Below are 17,187 nucleotides of genomic sequence, written 5' to 3'. Positions count from 1 at the left end.
CTTCAGTAGTGTGGGGATTTTTTTAAATATAAAGTTGACAAAAAACCAACACAGTGGGATAAAGGATCCTCTGAAGTGCTGTGCACAACTGCTTGTAACAACACGGTATGGGTTAGCATGGCAGCTGTAACAAGACTGTTTGGGTTAGCATGGCAGCTGTAACAACACGGTATGGGTTAGCATGGCAGCTGTAACAAGACGGTTTGGGTTAGCATGGCAGCTGTAACAACACGGTATGGGTTAGCATGGCAGCTGTAACAACACGGTATGGGTTAGCATGGCAGCTGTAACAAGACGGTTTGGGTTAGCATGGCAGCTGTAACAAGACGGTTTGGGTTAGCATGGCAGCTGTAACAACACGGTATGGGTTAGCATGGCAGCTGTAACAAGACTGTTTGGGTTAGCATGGCAGCTGTAACAACACGGTTTGGGTTAGCATGGCAGCTGTAACAACACGGTATGGGTTAGCATGGCAGCTGTAACAACACGGTATGGGTTAGCATGGCAGCTGTAACAAGACGGTTTGGGTTAGCATGGCAGCTGTAACAAGACGGTTTGGGTTAGCATGGCAGCTGTAACAACACGGTATGGGTTAGCATGGCAGCTGTAACAAGACTGTTTGGGTTAGCATGGCAGCTGTAACAAGACGGTTTGGGTTAGCATGGCAGCTGTAACAACACGGTATGGGTTAGCATGGCAGCTGTAACAACACGGTATGGGTTAGCATGGCAGCTGTAACAAGACTGTTTGGGTTAGCATGGCAGCTGTAACAAGACGGTTTGGGTTAGCATGGCAGCTGTAACAACACGGTATGGGTTAGCATGGCAGCTGTAACAAGACGGTTTGGGTTAGCATGGCAGCTGTAACAAGACGGTTTGGGTTAGCATGGCAGCTGTAACAACACGGTTTGGGTTAGCAGGGCAGCTGTAACAAGACGGTTTGGGTTAGCATGGCAGCTGTAACAACACGGTATGGGTTAGCATGGCAGCTGTAACAACACGGTATGGGTTAGCATGGCAGCTGTAACAAGACGGTTTGGGTTAGCATGGCAGCTGTAACAACACGGTATGGTTAGCATGGCAGCTGTAACACGACTGTTTGGGTTAGCATGGCAGCTGTAACAACACGGTATGGGTTGACATGGCAGCTGTAACAAGACTGTTTGGGTTAGCATGGCAGCTGTAACAAGACGGTTTGGGTTAGCATGGCAGCTGTAACAACACGGTATGGGTTAGCATGGCAGCTGTAACAAGACGGTTTGGGTTAGCATGGCAGCTGTAACAAGACGGTTTGGGTTAGCATGGCAGCTGTAACAACACGGTTTGGGTTAGCATGGCAGCTGTAACAAGACTGTTTGGGTTAGCATGGCAGCTGTAACAAGACGGTTTGGGTTAGCATGGCAGCTGTAACAACACGGTATGGGTTAGCATGGCAGCTGTAACAAGACTGTTTGGGTTAGCATGGCAGCTGTAACAAGACGGTTTGGGTTAGCATGGCAGCTGTAACAACACGGTATGGGTTAGCATGGCAGCTGTAACAAGACTGTTTGGGTTAGCATGGCAGCTGTAACAAGACGGTTTGGGTTAGCATGGCAGCTGTAACAACACGGTATGGGTTAACATGGCAGCTGTAACAAGACTGTTTGGGTTAGCATGGCAGCTGTAACAAGACGGTTTGGGTTAGCATGGCAGCTGTAACAACACGGTATGGGTTAGCATGGCAGCTGTAACAAGACTGTTTGGGTTAGCATGGCAGCTGTAACAAGACGGTTTGGGTTAGCATGGCAGCTGTAACAAAACAAGGGCAAGGTTAGTGTGTGCACAACGCATCGCAAGTTTGTTTTTATGAATGTAGACTAAAGTTGACATTTCTTACAGTGCTTTTCTACCTTGTACCTGCATGACTTTGCAGTTTTGTACTCCATATAATTGCTAAGGTTATATGGCTTCTTACCTTCTTAACTATTGATTTTTTTGCATGGCAGCTGTAACAAGACTGTTTGGGTTAGCATGGCAGCTGTAACAACACGGTTTGGGTTAGCATGGCAGCTGTAACAAAACAAGGGCAAGGTTAGTGTGTGCACAACGCATCGCAAGTTTGTTTTTATGAATGTAGACTAAAGTTGACATTTCTTACAGTGCTTTTCTACCTTGTACCTGCATGACTTTGCAGTTTTGTACTCCATATAATTGCTAAGGTTATATGGCTTCTTACCTTCTTAACTATTGATTTTTTTGCACGATTAATGGGTACTACTGATAACCAGCCAATTGTAGAGTTGTTTCAAATGCGAAGAATGTCTAGTTGGGGCCTCTCACACTAACTGCCCCTCCCTCCCTTCCCTCCCTCCCTCCCTGGCAAAAATGTTTCCTGGATTTCCTGGATTCCCCTCTGGCAGTGTTGGGAGAGTAGCCGCAGAGAGCAGACGTGCTTCTGCATCAAGCTTCAGGACCAGAACCAGACCAGCAGGCAGGAGGACAGTCTGCAGCAGCATTCCGGGGGTCTTGCAGTAAAGCATGATTATTTACAAGGTCTTTGAGTTCCTCGACCTGACAGGTTGGCTGGTGTTCATCTCAGTCTTTCTGCTGGTGGCGGACATGATCCGAAACAGAAGTCCACCCAACTTCCCTCCTGGACCCCGACCCCTGCCGCTCCTGGGAAATGTCTTCACTGGAGTGGACTTCAAGACCATGATAAAGGTTTGCAGAAAGGAGAGAAGCATTGAAGAGATTGTTATTTAATGTGGCTGTGCAGCAGTTCCTCCAGACCCTCCAGTGTTTCTGATGGTGTGTTTCCCCACCAGCTGTCGGAGGAGTACGGGCCTGTGTTCAGCTTGAGGAGGGGAAGTGAGAGGGTTGTGTTTGTGTCCAGCTACAAGATGGTGAAGGAAGCTCTGGTGAATCAGCTGGACAGCTTTGCAGATCGTCCCATCATCCCCTTGTTCCATGTCGTCTTCAAAGCAATCGGTGAGCATGTGGCAACGACTAAACACTCACTTTATGTTGTCAAAGTTGAAAAAATAGGGTTGGATTTTAGTCACTTGCAATGGCGTCAGGCTGGCTAGTCATTCACCAATCTCTGTGTCCATGCTGTTTTCTCATTGGTCCAGGCATAGCTTTAAGCAACGGCTATCTGTGGAAGATGCAGAGGAAGTTTGCCAACACCCACCTGCGTCAGTTTGGCGGGGGGAAGAAGACCTTGGAGAAAAACATTGAACAGGAAAGCACCTTCCTCTGTGAGGCGTTTCAAGAAAAACAAGGTACTGGTGAAAACAGTTGGTCTTCATCAGTTTCAGGCTGTTTGTATGATGTCTGACTGGTTACCAACTGGTCCAAAGTTCTGTCTTGCTGTGATTGTACTTCCAGGGATGCCTTTCAATCCACATTACTTTCTAAAAACCGCTGTGGGAAATGTGATCTCCTGTGTGGTGTTTGGTCATCGTTTTGACTACAGAGACGACAACTTCCAGAACCTTCTGCGCTTGGACAATGAAGCTGTCCTGCTGTCTGGCACAGCAAGAGCTCAGGTCACACATCTCGACTCAGAGACGCTTCAGTGAACAATCATCCTCGGATTTTGTAAACAGCAAAATAAATCCTAACAAATCTGCCTGTTCATCCTTCCACCAGCTGTACGATGCCTTCCCCGGCCTCTTCAGTTATCTGCCAGGACCGCATCACACCATCCACGCCAACTACCGCGCAATCACCGACTTCCTGGAGAAGGAGGTGGAGGCTCACCAGAAGAACTGGGACCCCGAAGACCCCCGAGATTTCATCGACACGTACCTGACGGAGATTGGCCAGGTACACGCCCATTTGGGATAGATATGGAAGTGCACTGTGAGGACAGTGGAAGGTAACATCCCATGACCCCAGCTGTTTTCTACTGTAGAGGATGGACGACCCTAAAGCTGGCTTCAACATCGAGTCACTGGTGGTGTGCATCCTGGACCTGTTTGAGGCTGGAACAGAGTCTGCAGCCACTACTCTACGCTGGGCCCTCGTCTACATGGTAAACTACCCAGAGATTCAAGGTGAAAACAGTCCAACTACCATCTCATTGCTCATTCGTAAACGCAATTCATGACGAAATTCTTTTTGTGTGCGTGTTAAGCTACATTATTTCAATCTCAGAGTCTGTTTCACCACACAGAGAAGGTCCAGGCTGAGATAGACAGAGTGATTGGACAGTCACGGCAGCCCAACATGGCCGACAGACCCGACATGCCCTACACGGAAGCTGTCATCCATGAAACCCAGCGGTTGGGAAACATCGTACCGTTGGGCTTCCCTAAAATGGCCAGCAAAGACTCCACTCTGGGGGGGTATTTCATACCCAAGGTAAAATCACGACGTTCAAATCACCCTCAGCGTGATTGGAGGTTTTAAGGCTACTGGTTCCGTCATTACTGTCGTCCCTCTCCCCAGGGGACGGTGATTATAACCAACCTTGCTACGGTGCTGTTCGATAAGAACGAGTGGGAGACTCCAGACTCCTTCAACCCAGGACACTTCTTAGACTCACAAGGCCAGTTCCGGAAAAGAGAGGCCTTCATGCCATTCTCAGCAGGTGACACAATCTCTGATATCAAAGCTATCAAACTGGAAGTAGCTAACTAGAACTGTGAAAGGTTCATTGGGGTAAAATATTGTACATCTGGGGTAGCTTTTTTTTTTTACTAAGTAAGTAATTTAGTAAGAAAAGCTTTATAAACTGAGCAGATTTGAATTGCTAGTTCCCTGAAACACAACAAATCGAGTTAGCACAAATGCAAAATATTTTAAGGGATGTGTGACTTGATGACTACCCAAGCCCTAATCTTCCACTGATCTGAAGGGACCTTATCCATCTTCTTCATGCCCATACTGAGTGCTTCCCCCTTAGGCAGGAGAGCGTGTCTGGGGGAGAACCTGGCCAGGATGGAGCTGTTCATCTTCTTCACCTCCATGCTGCAGAGGTTCACCTTCTCTCCTCCACCTGGAGAGATGCCCAGCATGGAGGGGCTCATGGGGTTCACCTACTCCCCTGAGGAGTTCCTGGTGCAAGCCCACCTGCGTTGATCCCCCTGGCTTGCCGGAGCCAGCCCTTTGAGAACCAGGGGAGCCTCCTGGAAGGCTGGAGGACTTGGCCACTGGAACTATCATTCTCTATGTAGGGTGTGTTGTTACTACATTACATAACCAAGTGACATGCTTAAATGCTAAAAATGTTAGTAAGTACATAATATGTTGCACACATCTTTTCTGACAATCCTGTTATCTGTTCAAATATACAGCAAGACTGACTTTCTTAAAAATATTTTTTTCTCTTGAACTAAAAGTATACGTTATTCAAAAACTGCTTGTTATGACTTGTTTTACATACCACAGAGTTATGCTATGATGAACTTTGCTTCAAGTAACCTAATGCACGTGGCTAATGATTGGTGAATGACTACAGAAAATAAAGTTCATGTTTGTGATGGAGTAACGTGTATTCCTAGAATCATTTACAGGATAAAGTTCAGTTCTGTAGCTCATGAAACGTTTATAATCTCCTCTGTCAAAAGAAACAGACATTCCCCCAACAGTTCAACAAAGAGTCACAGCTTTTTCCACATGCCATGACTTACACAACAAGCACTTTGTTTACACTGGCAAGACAAATGGCCAGCCTGTCAGCCAACAGTTTAGAAAGTACAAAGCAGGCAAATAACTTATCCTTGTCTGAGTTTACAGAACAGGATATTGGAACAGCGACCCCTGTTCAGTTTGAGATAGTTCATCGGTTTCGGTACACCGGTCCAAACGAGTAGCAAGGACTTACAGAGCTGGAAAACTGCAGTTTTGAGGACCGCAGTTCTAGGCCCCCTCGTTTCATCTGACAGCGCCACCGAGCGAATTGGATAACCATGGACTGGAACAAGATAATATTTTCACATTTTTGGTCCTCAAATCTTTTGGGCTCTAATTTTTGCGATGAAAACATTTTGGCGTCAAATTTTCAGAACTCAAATTTCCAGCTCTAATTTTTTCAGCTCAAAATTTTGGGATCTGAATTTCACCATTCGAAGCAGTCTGAATTGTGTTCTATTTCAATATCTGAAGTTTGAAAAATAATAAATCTGAACTGGATCAGATGAATTTATTTGTTTACATTGAAAGGAATTCATATTTACATTTTTTAAAAAGTGAATTCCAAACCAATACATTCGGTGGTGGTTAAATTTCACTATTGATTTGCTTCCATACATTATAGCTGTTTCAAGTTGCCATATACCCACCCCCAAAATAACAAATTTTCATGACTAAATAATCCAACATGCACAGTTTCCAATGACCCTAAATCAAACAAACATTTATAGATTTTATACTTTGAACCTTTCGTTAAATTCACGATATCTTTAACACAACAGCATCTTCAACCACCACAACCTCCTCTGAGCGGCAGTCACCAGACTTAGGCAGAACCATGACCTCTACCCTCACCGCTCCACCACATATCTGCATTTAAATACCCCCCCCCGCTCATACCCAACCCCCTCCTGCTCCCCCCCCCTGCTCCTCCAACATACAAACAAACACACCTTTCTGAAAACAGAAATGTACTCATTTATTCATTCTTAACAAGAAAATTAAAGATTTAAGACTTCTGGGTGTATAGTGTTCTGTGTTGTCTATTCTAACAGTGGACGTGTCCCCTGGGTGAAAGTTCACAGTAGGATCTCTCAGTTCTCCTGCCAGACAGGAGCCCCACATCCCAGCATCCTTTGATCAGAGTCCCAGCAAACTGAGAAGTGGTCCCCCTGAGTCAGTCATAGAGGTACACTCAGTGTGGTCAGGGAGGACATGAGGTTTACTGTCTAGTTCATAATCTTTTCAGGAGGACCAACCCTAGAGAGTCCACTAGTCCTAAAGTCCAATAGTCCTAAAGTCCACTAGTCGTAGAGTCCACTAGTCGTAGACAGTCCACTAGTCCTAGAGAGTCCACTAGCTCAAGTGTAGACAGATTGTGTGCTTAAGGTCACTTGAGTGCTCTCTTAGAGGAGGGGCAAGGGCGTGACTAGTTTGCGTTCTTGTGATGGTGTTCTATCTCCAGGGAGACGCCTGAGCTGGTGTTCTATCTCCACGGAGACGCCTGGGCTGGTGTTCTATCTCCACGGAGACGCCTGGGCTGGTGCTCCATCCCCACGGACACGGCTGGGCTGGTGTTCTGTCTGCGTGGCGACCGGCAGGAGGATGGCTGTGCGGAGGAGGCGTGTCCTATTGGGAGGTGGCGGCCGGAACGCTGATGGAGCCAGCGCGTCGCTGAGCGCTGGACACCTGACGCTGCTGGGACAGGAAGGACTGGCTGGGCGGGGCCAGGGAGGCGCGGCCCGCCAAGCGACCTTCGATGGCCAGCTTCTGGAAGTTCAGGCTCTGGGGGGGGGGAGAGAGAGAAGAGAGGAGGGAGGACGAAAGAAGAGATAAGGAGGGGGGAGGAGGAGGAAAGAGGAGAGAAGGAGATAAGTAGGGGGGGAGGAGGAAAGAGGAGAGAAGAGATAAGGGGAGGGAAGGGGAGGAGGAAAGAGGAGAGAAGAGATAAGGAGGGAGGAGGACAGAGGAGAGAAGAGATAAGGAGGGAAGGGGAGGAGGAAAGAGGAGAGAAGAGATAAGTATGGAGGGAGGAGTGAAACCAGTAGAAGACCCTGCTCCAGGTGTGTGCAGCTCGTCCTACCTTGTTGTACCAGGCCGTCACTATCAGCTTCTCTTCGTACTCTCTCAGCTTGGCCTGCTCGCACTCACGCTGCCAAACACAGGAAGACAGGCCGTCACACACACACACACACACACACACACACACACAGGGAGACAGGCTGTCACACACACACACACACACACACACACAGGGAGACAGGCCGTCACAGACAGACAGACAGACCTCCAGTGTAAGGACCCTGTGGTCTCTCTCTGCCAGCTGGGTTTTCAGGGCCATGATCTCAGCCGTGGCAGGGTTCAGCTTGGGGTCCAGGGCCCGGATCACCTGGAGGTCGGGGGTCAGAGGTCAGCGCTCCGTCAGGGAGGACATGTAAGTGTGTGAGAGTGTGTGTGCAGGGGCGTGTCCAGGGGGTGGCCTAGGGTGGCACGGGCCACCCCTGAAATCTGATTGGCCACCCCAATATATGATTGGCTATATGCCCAGTCAGAGGCGGGCCACCCCTGGTGCCACCCCTATCAAAAATGTCTGGACACACCGCTGTGTGTGTGTGTGTGTGAGTGAGTGAGTGTGTGTGAGTGTGTGAGGGTCTTACGTTGCGAGCTTTCTCCAGGTAGGTCTTGTACCTGTCCTCCATAGCTCTCATGTCCTCATCCTTCTTCCTCAACGCTGCAGTCAGCTCATCCACACGGACAGCTGGACACACACACACAGTCACAGTCAGTCGTGTTGTGGTTGCTAGGACTCACAGGTGCGTGTGTGTGTTGTGGTTGCTAGGACTCACAGGTGCATGTGTTGTGGTTGCTAGGACTCACAGGTGCGTGTGTGTGTTGTGGTTGCTAGGACTCACAGGTGTGTGTGTGTTGTGGTTGCTAGGACTCACAGGTGCGTGTGTTGTGGTTGCTAAGACTCACAGGTGCGTGTGTGTGTTGTGGTTGCTAGGACTCACAGGTGTGTGTGTGTTGTGGTTGCTAGGACTCACAGGTGCGTGTGTTGTGGTTGCTAGGACTCACAGGTGCGTGTGTGTTGTGGTTGCTAGGACTCACAGGTGCGTGTGTTGTGGTTGCTAGGACTCACAGGTGCGTATGTGTTGTGGTTGCTAAGACTCCCAGGTGTGTGTGTGTTGTGGTTGCTAGGACTCACAGGTGCGTGTGTGTTGTGGTTGCTAGGACTCACAGGTGCGTGTGTGTTGTGGTTGCTAGGACTCCCAGGTGTGTGTGTGTTGTGGTTGCTACGACTCACAGGTGCGTGTGTTGTGGTTGCTAGGACTCACAGGTGCGTGTGTGTTGTGGTTGCTAGGACTCCCAGGTGCGTGTGTGTTGTGGTTGCTAGTACTCACAGGTGCGTGTGTTGTCAGGCTGCAGGTCGTCTAGAAGCTCCTTCTTCTTCAAGATCTCATCCTGAGCCTCGTTCAGCTGCACCCTGACCCACACACGCGCGCACACACGCTATTATTTTGAAGGTCATTTTGGATTGGAAGTGCTGTTAGATGAATCTAATGGTGCGAGCCTGGGTGACATCATCGGTCTACTTACATGTGGGCATCCAGCTTCCTCTTCAAGTTAGACTGGAAAAGAAGAAAAATAGAATCCAATATGAAAAACCCCATCCAAAACACACAGGGTTTATTAACGCTACAGTTTAAGAGGTCGTCTGTGCATGGAAACGGTGGTGAAATGGTGCGTTTGTTTTGACTCACATCTTCAGATTTGGCTCCCTGATCCTGCAGGGCCTTCTGGAGGTCCTCCACCTCCTGCTGCAGCTCCCTGATACATTCCTGACTCAGCCTGCACACAGGAAGTACATCACCTTACACACAGGAAGTACATCACCTCACACACAGGAAGTACATCACCTCATACACAGGAAGTACATCACCTCACACACAGGAAGTACATCACCTCACACACAGGAAGTACATCACCTCGCACACAGGAAGTACATCACCTTACACACAGGAAGTACATTTTAATCTTGTATTCTCTAGTGTACTTGTCTCCACTGTTGGGAAGCCAGCAAATCTAACGTTTTATTGAAAGTGCATTTTTCCATAATAAATGTGAACAAGGTGATCCAGTTCACCAGGCAGGTGAGGCGTGTACCTGTTGTCAGTGTCCAGCTTGCAGCGGCTTCTGTGGGCGTCCTCCAGCTGCTCCTGCAGAGCCGCGATCCTCTCTCCCTCCTGCGGCTCCTGCTGCACGCGCAGCATCTTGTTCTCATGCTGCAGGCGGAGCAACTTCTCCCTGCAAACACACTCCTGCTCACCAGGGGGCGCCACACAGCTGCTCTGGAGCAGTAACACACCTGTTCTCTATACACACGCTCTCGCTTGGGGAGAGGAGGGTGTGTGTGTGTGAGAGAGGGTAGAGAGGAGTGTGTGTGTGTGTGTGAGAGAGGGGGGAGTGTTTTACCTGTATTCAGTAGGCAGCATCTCAGAAGCCAGGTTGTCATGACTACCAGCAGAAAACATCCCTGTGGGACAGATGAAACAACAACGTCCATAGGATCACTAAATACTGCCATGTTAATACCATAACATGTCAAAGTTCAAATGTTCAAGGTCAAAGTTCAGCCTGACTGAAACTCTGGTGGGCCAATCAGATACCTGCTTGCAGAAGCTGGTCCTTCTGCATCTGGGAGCAATGCAGCTCCTCATTGGTCTCCTTCAGGGAGTCTCTCTCCACCATGATGCGCTGGTGATGTCAGGAAACAGAGGGTCAGACCAGCTACACACACACACACACACACACTTTCAGTGCATCAGTACCTCTTTCTCCTTGTTCAAGGCGTCGTGTCTCTCCTCAAACTTCTTCATGTCGTACACTAGGTTGTCTGCTCGCCGCGACTCCTCTGACAGCTTCCTGTGGAGCTCCTGGACCTGCTGACACAATCCCACTCAACACCTGCCCAGGTGTGTGTGTGTGTATGTGTGCATGTCTGGGTGTGTGTGTGTGTGTACCTGTCTCTTGTAGGTCTCCAGCTGTGTGCGGGCAGCGTTGGCCTTGCGCAGCTCCTCCTCCAGGCTGATGGTGTTGAGCATGTAGCTGTGGTTCCTCTCCTCCAGCAGCTTCACCTGTCTCCTCAGGTCACCCACCTCCTCCAGCTTCCTCCTATACGACTCGACGCTCGCCTCCAGCTGCACCGCCCGGTCAGAGCAGCTCCTACACACACACACACACACACACACACCACTAGTTTAGGAGAGTGAAGAGCACATATACACACTTCCTGGAAGGTTAGGAACACACACACACCTAAGGATGTCCAGTTCGTCCTTCAGTGCCCTGGACTCCTCCGCCAGGCTGGTCAGCTCATTGTTACGCTGCTGGGTCTCCACCAGCTGCCTCTCCAGCTCTTGACAATGGATACGGTAGTCATCCTTCGCTGCCTCCAGCCTGCACACACACACACACAGTTAGTCCTACATCAAACCTGAAGACACACGCATACCCACTTGGTACTAGTTTCAAACCTACAGAGACACACACACACCTGAAGTTCTCCTCCTGCAAAGTATCCAGCTGAATCTGCAGCTGGGAGTGCTTCTTGCCGGAGGGGGTGCCGGACCCATCAAACGAGTCCAGCTGATTGGCTCTGTCCCTCAGAACGTCGTTCTCGGCCAATAGGCTGTTCCGCTCCTCCTGCAGCACCGTCACCTGACCAGGATCAGAACGTTGACACTTCCATAATATGTTCCCTCTGAGGTCAAAGTTCACAGTGCCTCTAGTGGCGGGAGGAGGGGGTGCGCATGGCTCCAGTCCTGCAGCAGGAAGACTGGTTAGAGTCACCTCGCCCACTGTGGTTAAACATGCTTTACACATCCACACAGCTGTTCCTATTCAAACCAAGATACCCTTAAAACTTTACGTACAACACAGGTCAACTTTTAACTATACAAACCCAAAGTTATTTTACAATCCCACATACAATTTACAAACCGTGTAAATCCCAGGTAAAACATTACAATCCCATGTAACCTTTACAATCCCAGGTAACCTTTACAACACAGGTAACCTTTACAACACAAGAGCAGGAACTCTGGGTGTTTCTGTTAGGAGTTTAAGCGTCTCTGCAGCTCCTGTGTTAGCTGTGTTAGTCAGCCAGCCCAGAGCGTTAGTCAGGCCGGCCGGCCGGGCGGCCATCTTGGACTTACCTTCCCAGGACCACGCAGACCACAAATGGGGATTTAACTCAATCTGTCGAAAGTCCAGTTGAACACAGCATCAGGACTGAGCCAGCAGGCTGGGTCGTCCTGCCCACGGGAGTGGGAGTGTGTGCGTCAGGGCTGTGCTGTGTTCAGGCTGTCTACTGGTCTTCTGCTACAGCAGCTCCACACAATAGAGCTGGCATCACGAGAGAGAGAGAGAGAGAGAGAGAGAGAGAGAGAGAGAGAGAGAGAGAGAGAGAGAGAGAGAGAGAGAGAGAGAGAGAGAGAGAGAGAGAGAGAGAGAGAGAGAGAGAGAGAGAGAGAGAGAGAGAGAGAGAGAGAGAGAGAGAGAGAGAGAGAGAGAGAGAGAGAGAGAGAGAGAGAGAGAGAGAGAGAGAGAGAGAGAGAGAGAGAGAGAGAGAGAGAGAGAGAGAGAGAGAGCAGACAGGATTAGAAGCTTCTTGGTTCTTACCTGCACATCCAGCTCCTGGCAGCGCTGAGCAAGCTCCTCCTTCTCTGCTCCGATCTCAACCAGCTCCTCCTGGGCTGTCTTCAGCTGGAGGGGGGACAGGAAGTCAACAGGAAGTTACCAGCAGGAGGGACAGGAAGTCAACAGGAAGTTAACACCAACACCAGCTGGAGGGACAGGAAGTCAACAGGAAGTGTAACAGGTGTGCTAGCAGGATGACATCAGTGTGACATCACCACATACCTGCAGCTCCAGGTCTCCAGGGGGCTGGGATCCAAACTGGACCAGGGAGTCCTTCCTCATCAGCTGGGGACCAGAGAGGGGAGGGAGGGAGAGACAGAGAGAGATACAGACAGACAGAGAGAGACAGAGAGGGGAGGGAGGGAGAGACAGAGAGAGATACAGACAGACAGAGAGAGAGAGAGACAGAGAGGGGAGGGAGGGAAAGACAGAGAGAGATACAGACAGAGAGAGACAGAGATTGGGAGAGAAAGAGACAGAGAGAATATTCATTCAGGCCAGAATATCAACCAGCTCTATAGTAATAATCCCCTCCCTCCACACACACAGCCTCACCTCCTGGATGGCTGTCATGACAACGTGCTGCACAGATTCTTCTAGGGTCATGATGACCTGGATGTACTCTGAGAGGTCACACACACACACACATTAATAGCTTAGTTTTTAACAACTTTGTTTTGCAAATCTAACATGGCTGTCCAGTGTGTGTGTGTGTGTGTGTGCGTGTGTGTGTACCTTGCTTGCGTTCACAGTTGACAGCACAGCCCAGTATGAGCTGCAGCAGGCGTCCCAGCTGGCTAACGTGGCCATGCTCCGCTACCTGGGCCAGGTCTGGCAGGGGGAACTCTGCCATCTCCTGCACCAGAACCTGCCAGAGAACCCAGGGTTAGAACCTCACCCTGAGAGAACCCAGGGTTAGAACCTCACCCAGAGAGGACCCAGGGTTAGAACCTCACCCAGAGAGAACCCGGGGTTAGAACCTCACCCAGAGAGAACCCGGGGTTAGAACCTCACCCAGAGAGGACCCGGGGTTAGAACCTCACCCAGAGAGAACCCGGGGTTAGAACCTCACCCAGGGAGAACCCGGGGTTAGAACCTCACCCGGAGAGAACCCGGGGTTAGAACCTCACCCGGAGAGAACCCGGGGTTAGAACCTCACCCAGAGAGAACCCGGGTTTAGAACCTCACCCAGAGAGAACCTGGGGTTAGAACCTCACCCAGAGAGGACCCGGGGTTAGAACCTCAGACCCAGCCATCTTAGAGAACCTCCAGCTCCTCTTACCTCGCTGTAGTAGTCCAGAATCATCTGCAGGATCTTCTTCAGGTTGTTCATCTGGAACAGAAGCAGGATTACATCATTTTAGGCTGAGGAAGAGGACAGGCATGCACAAACACAGTCAATCACACACACACGGTCAGACACACACACACGGTCAGACACACACACATGGTCAGACACACACACATGTTTACCTTCAGTCTCCAGTTGTCTCCCACATCTTCTCTGATGCGACTAAGCCAGGCCTCAGTGAACCAGGCTGGGTCTCTGAAAGATACACACACACACCACATGTGTGTGTTAGCCGAGTCATGCTCAGTGTCTTGCTCTCTGTCAGTTCATAGTCCAGCTTCAAACTGTGTTAGGAGACGTTCAGCCAGGGACTGCAGATTACGGATACTAAGGTTAATGATAGACCAAGGATGAATTGTGTGTGTGGATGGGAGACAGAGAGAGAGAGAGAGACAGACAGACACAGAGACAGAGATAGAGACAGAGACAGAGACAGAGACAGAGACAGAGACAGAGACAGAGACAGAGACAGAGAGAGAGAGAGAGAGAGAGAGAGAGGACCTACATCTGATGCAAAGCCTGGGACATGGCTGCTCCACTGGTGAGCTCCTCTGTTGTCCTGCATGGTGCTGATGTGTTGAAGGTCTGCAACTACAGCACAGACACGCACACGCACACACACACACACACACACACACACACACACACACACACACACACACACACGCACACGCGCACACACACACACACACAATCTGATGTGGAGGTCTGTATGAATATTGCCAAAACATCACACTTACTACAGAGGCAGCAGCAGGTACAGATATACTACCCTGAGCTGAATAATTCAACGTTTTTAGACAGTGTCAGGTGAACTGTCAGTAACGACTGTTCAACTGCCTCGTTCAGGGTCATCGTGAAGACTCTTCTCTAAGGCCGTATCTTCAAACTACCGGTTTAAGACTCTTGCTTTATTACTCAGTATCATGCAGGTGAGACACTTCCCGGTCCTGAACTTTCCGGGAATGTGCTGAGACTCTGACATAACAGGTGCACGTACAGTAAGAAACGTGAGTTCATTTAATTTTCTTCCCGAAGGAATATGGAAGGTTACGATAAAATACCTTGCCTGCTGTGTGTCAAGATAACATTTGATTGGACAACAAAGATCGCAGCCGCGATATTCCACAAATATCTCCTGGATAATGAGATTAGCGGTCTAAATCGGACGAGGATCATTTGCATTGAGGGCAGTTTACGTCTTTGTTTATGTCTAGAATTAACTTGTAACATAACGCTTACCCTTAAACATTCGTTATGCACACTTATTCATCACATTTGTGATACTTCCTAATGGTGCATAGACGATATTATAACAGAAATTTGATCAAATAGAATATTATGATAGAAGGGGTTTGTTTACACCATCAAGCTTCATCGTTTCCTGGTAAGATACTCGCTGTCTCACACTACCTGCGACAGGTGCACGGGTCGGTTACCCGTCACCGATAACGGCAATGAAGCAGAAACACGGCAGTACACTTCGATAACACCAACACCAAAACTCACCCATATGATAAGGCTCTCACACAACGCCGTTGTATCATCCATTTCTGTTCCTTTAGATTTATCCTAGTATTTCCGGATAGTACACCTTTCAACCAGAGGAGGGGAGAGAAGGAGGACAAGAAGGAGGGGGAGAGGATGGGGAGGGAAGCGGCATGTAGAGTTGCGTCAACGGAAGTTCAAAACGCTTGGACATCACGTGAGCAGGTACAAACTAGGTCCCGGAAGTTCTTGGCGGCAAATTTGATTTCTGAGATACGGAACTGCTGAAGAGCTTGCACCTTTTAACAGAAATAAACACATAATGAATGAAGCTCTGAAACATGAAGAGCACGTCAAGCAGTTTGTATGAGTCCTTTCCTCGGTGTTGGACAATATTCTCTTTGTGTTGGACAATATTCTATTCCGTGGTTTGCAGTTTGCTGTGGTTCATAAGAGAATGGGCTACGGTTACTACAACAGTATTCAGACTTATTAGTAGATGGCCTCTATTAGAGTTCGGAAACAAGATTATTTATTCAGATATCTGTATAAATTTGTTGTGGCATGTAAATATTTGTGTTGAAACATCATTCCAGATTTTCCGTGAAATGTGCATCTACAAAAAAGATGAAGAATGGACTCATCTTGACATGGGTAAAAACAGCACATCGGCGAAATAACTGTTTTAACTGTATTTAAGAAGGCGTTGCAAGGGAAAGATTTATGTAAGATTTTTATATGAACTTCTTCAGTTTTATTTGATATAAAAAATCTATGTGGATCTGACCATACATTTGCTGTGATCATTTTAGGAAAAAACGCGAGAGCTTGAGAAGGGGAAGATGGAGAGGAAGGATCCGTTCAAGGTGGGCCTGTATCACCAGCAGGCCTCCCAGCCCTCCTTCCCTCTAAATCTCCGTCTCAGACTCAGCAGCTGAGGAAGGGAGGAAGATGCTTGCCCGCTACAAAGAGGCTAAGGAGCTACAGGGGCAAATCTAGGTTCCCACTTTTGGGGGGGTTAAGCCCCTAGATAAAACCTATAATTTTTCCTGTGACCCAGCAAACTAGGGGGGTCTGGGGGCATGTTCCCTCAGAAGAACATTTTCAAAATATCCTTTTAAAGTGTCCTCTCGTGGGTTTTAGGAAGATAAATTAACATATTTAGATTTAAAATATGAAAGAAAAAAATATATATAATAAATAAAATTACATATTTTGGGGGGCTAATGAAACCTTTGGGGGGGCTCCAGCCCCCCAAAATAGGGCTACAGAGGGAGAGAGGTAGAGGACAAGCCTGGTAACAAACATGCATTTGAATCAGGTGTGTTGGAGCAGGGAAACATCTAGAACATGCAGGACAGGGGGTACTTGAGGACCAGGATTGAGAACCACTGCCCCTTAGATTACATACTAGATTGAGAACCACTGCCCCTTAGATTACATACTAGATTGTACACAAGGACCTGGGGCCTGTACTACGAATCAAGATCAACATGCCCTGGAACCACCCTCAGTTACCTGGCTACACGAAGCCTAACAATCGCAATCACGATAGGCGGTACCACAACGGCGGTTATCAACTCTAACTCAACCCAGATCTGTCCAATCTAGAGACGTGCGCGTTCACATAAAGGGGTGGTGTTTGCACCGTATGTTGGAACTTTTTCTGTTTTGCACCAGGCCATCACAGAAGTCACAGGCATCGCAGCCACTCCGAATCCCCAGAAAGGTGAGAGTTTGAAGGACTGAATGTCGAAAATCGCTGCCTCAAAAGTTTTATAGCTTTCATTCGTATGTGTTGGTTAATGACAGAATGTCACTGGCGCAGAAAATGGCTGCCTAGGTAGGCTCTCCTGCCAGAGTAAATCCTTGTCTGTGCAAACTTTCATGGCGAATAAACACCAATTCTGATTCTGATCACAGCAATGAGTAAATTAGTGATTTATTTTGAAGCCTTGTGAAAGGCTTTTAATTTATATAAAAAAAAAGGTTTGTCTTACATTTATATAAATAAAGAACTTGTAAATAATTAGA

The 17,187-nt window shown here is 48.5% G+C and overlaps 2 protein-coding genes across 2 annotated transcripts; one reads left to right on the top strand and one right to left on the bottom strand.

Annotated features, from left to right (window-relative positions):
* The first annotated feature begins 2,381 nt into the window (after positions 1-2,381).
* LOC124487292 (cytochrome P450 2J2-like) lies at positions 2,382-5,463 on the top strand. The gene is made up of 9 exons (XM_047049504.1): positions 2,382-2,699; positions 2,804-2,966; positions 3,110-3,259; positions 3,366-3,526; positions 3,630-3,806; positions 3,895-4,036; positions 4,156-4,343; positions 4,431-4,572; positions 4,888-5,463. Exons 1-9 carry the CDS (start codon positions 2,517-2,519, stop codon positions 5,061-5,063), a joined length of 1,482 nt encoding a protein of 493 aa, XP_046905460.1. The 5' UTR covers positions 2,382-2,516; the 3' UTR covers positions 5,064-5,463.
* A 1,080-nt stretch (positions 5,464-6,543) lies between these two features.
* Positions 6,544-15,342, bottom strand: hook1 (hook microtubule-tethering protein 1). Its single transcript, XM_047049503.1, has 22 exons — positions 15,175-15,342; positions 14,171-14,256; positions 13,788-13,860; positions 13,597-13,647; positions 13,050-13,182; positions 12,870-12,937; positions 12,537-12,599; positions 12,297-12,380; positions 11,170-11,333; positions 10,932-11,072; positions 10,637-10,838; positions 10,445-10,555; positions 10,283-10,370; positions 10,089-10,149; positions 9,780-9,920; positions 9,377-9,464; positions 9,213-9,244; positions 9,017-9,099; positions 8,273-8,373; positions 7,903-8,004; positions 7,699-7,767; positions 6,544-7,400 (listed from the first exon to the last, which is right to left on the bottom strand). Exons 1-22 carry the CDS (start codon positions 15,214-15,216, stop codon positions 7,245-7,247), a joined length of 2,139 nt encoding a protein of 712 aa, XP_046905459.1. The 5' UTR covers positions 15,217-15,342; the 3' UTR covers positions 6,544-7,244.
* Positions 15,343-17,187: the final 1,845 nt, after the last annotated feature.

Source organism: Hypomesus transpacificus, chromosome 26 (genome assembly GCF_021917145.1).
Source record: "Hypomesus transpacificus isolate Combined female chromosome 26, fHypTra1, whole genome shotgun sequence".
NCBI classification, from domain to species: domain Eukaryota; kingdom Metazoa; phylum Chordata; class Actinopteri; order Osmeriformes; family Osmeridae; genus Hypomesus; species Hypomesus transpacificus.
This window is presented reverse-complemented; position numbering and strand designations above follow the sequence as displayed.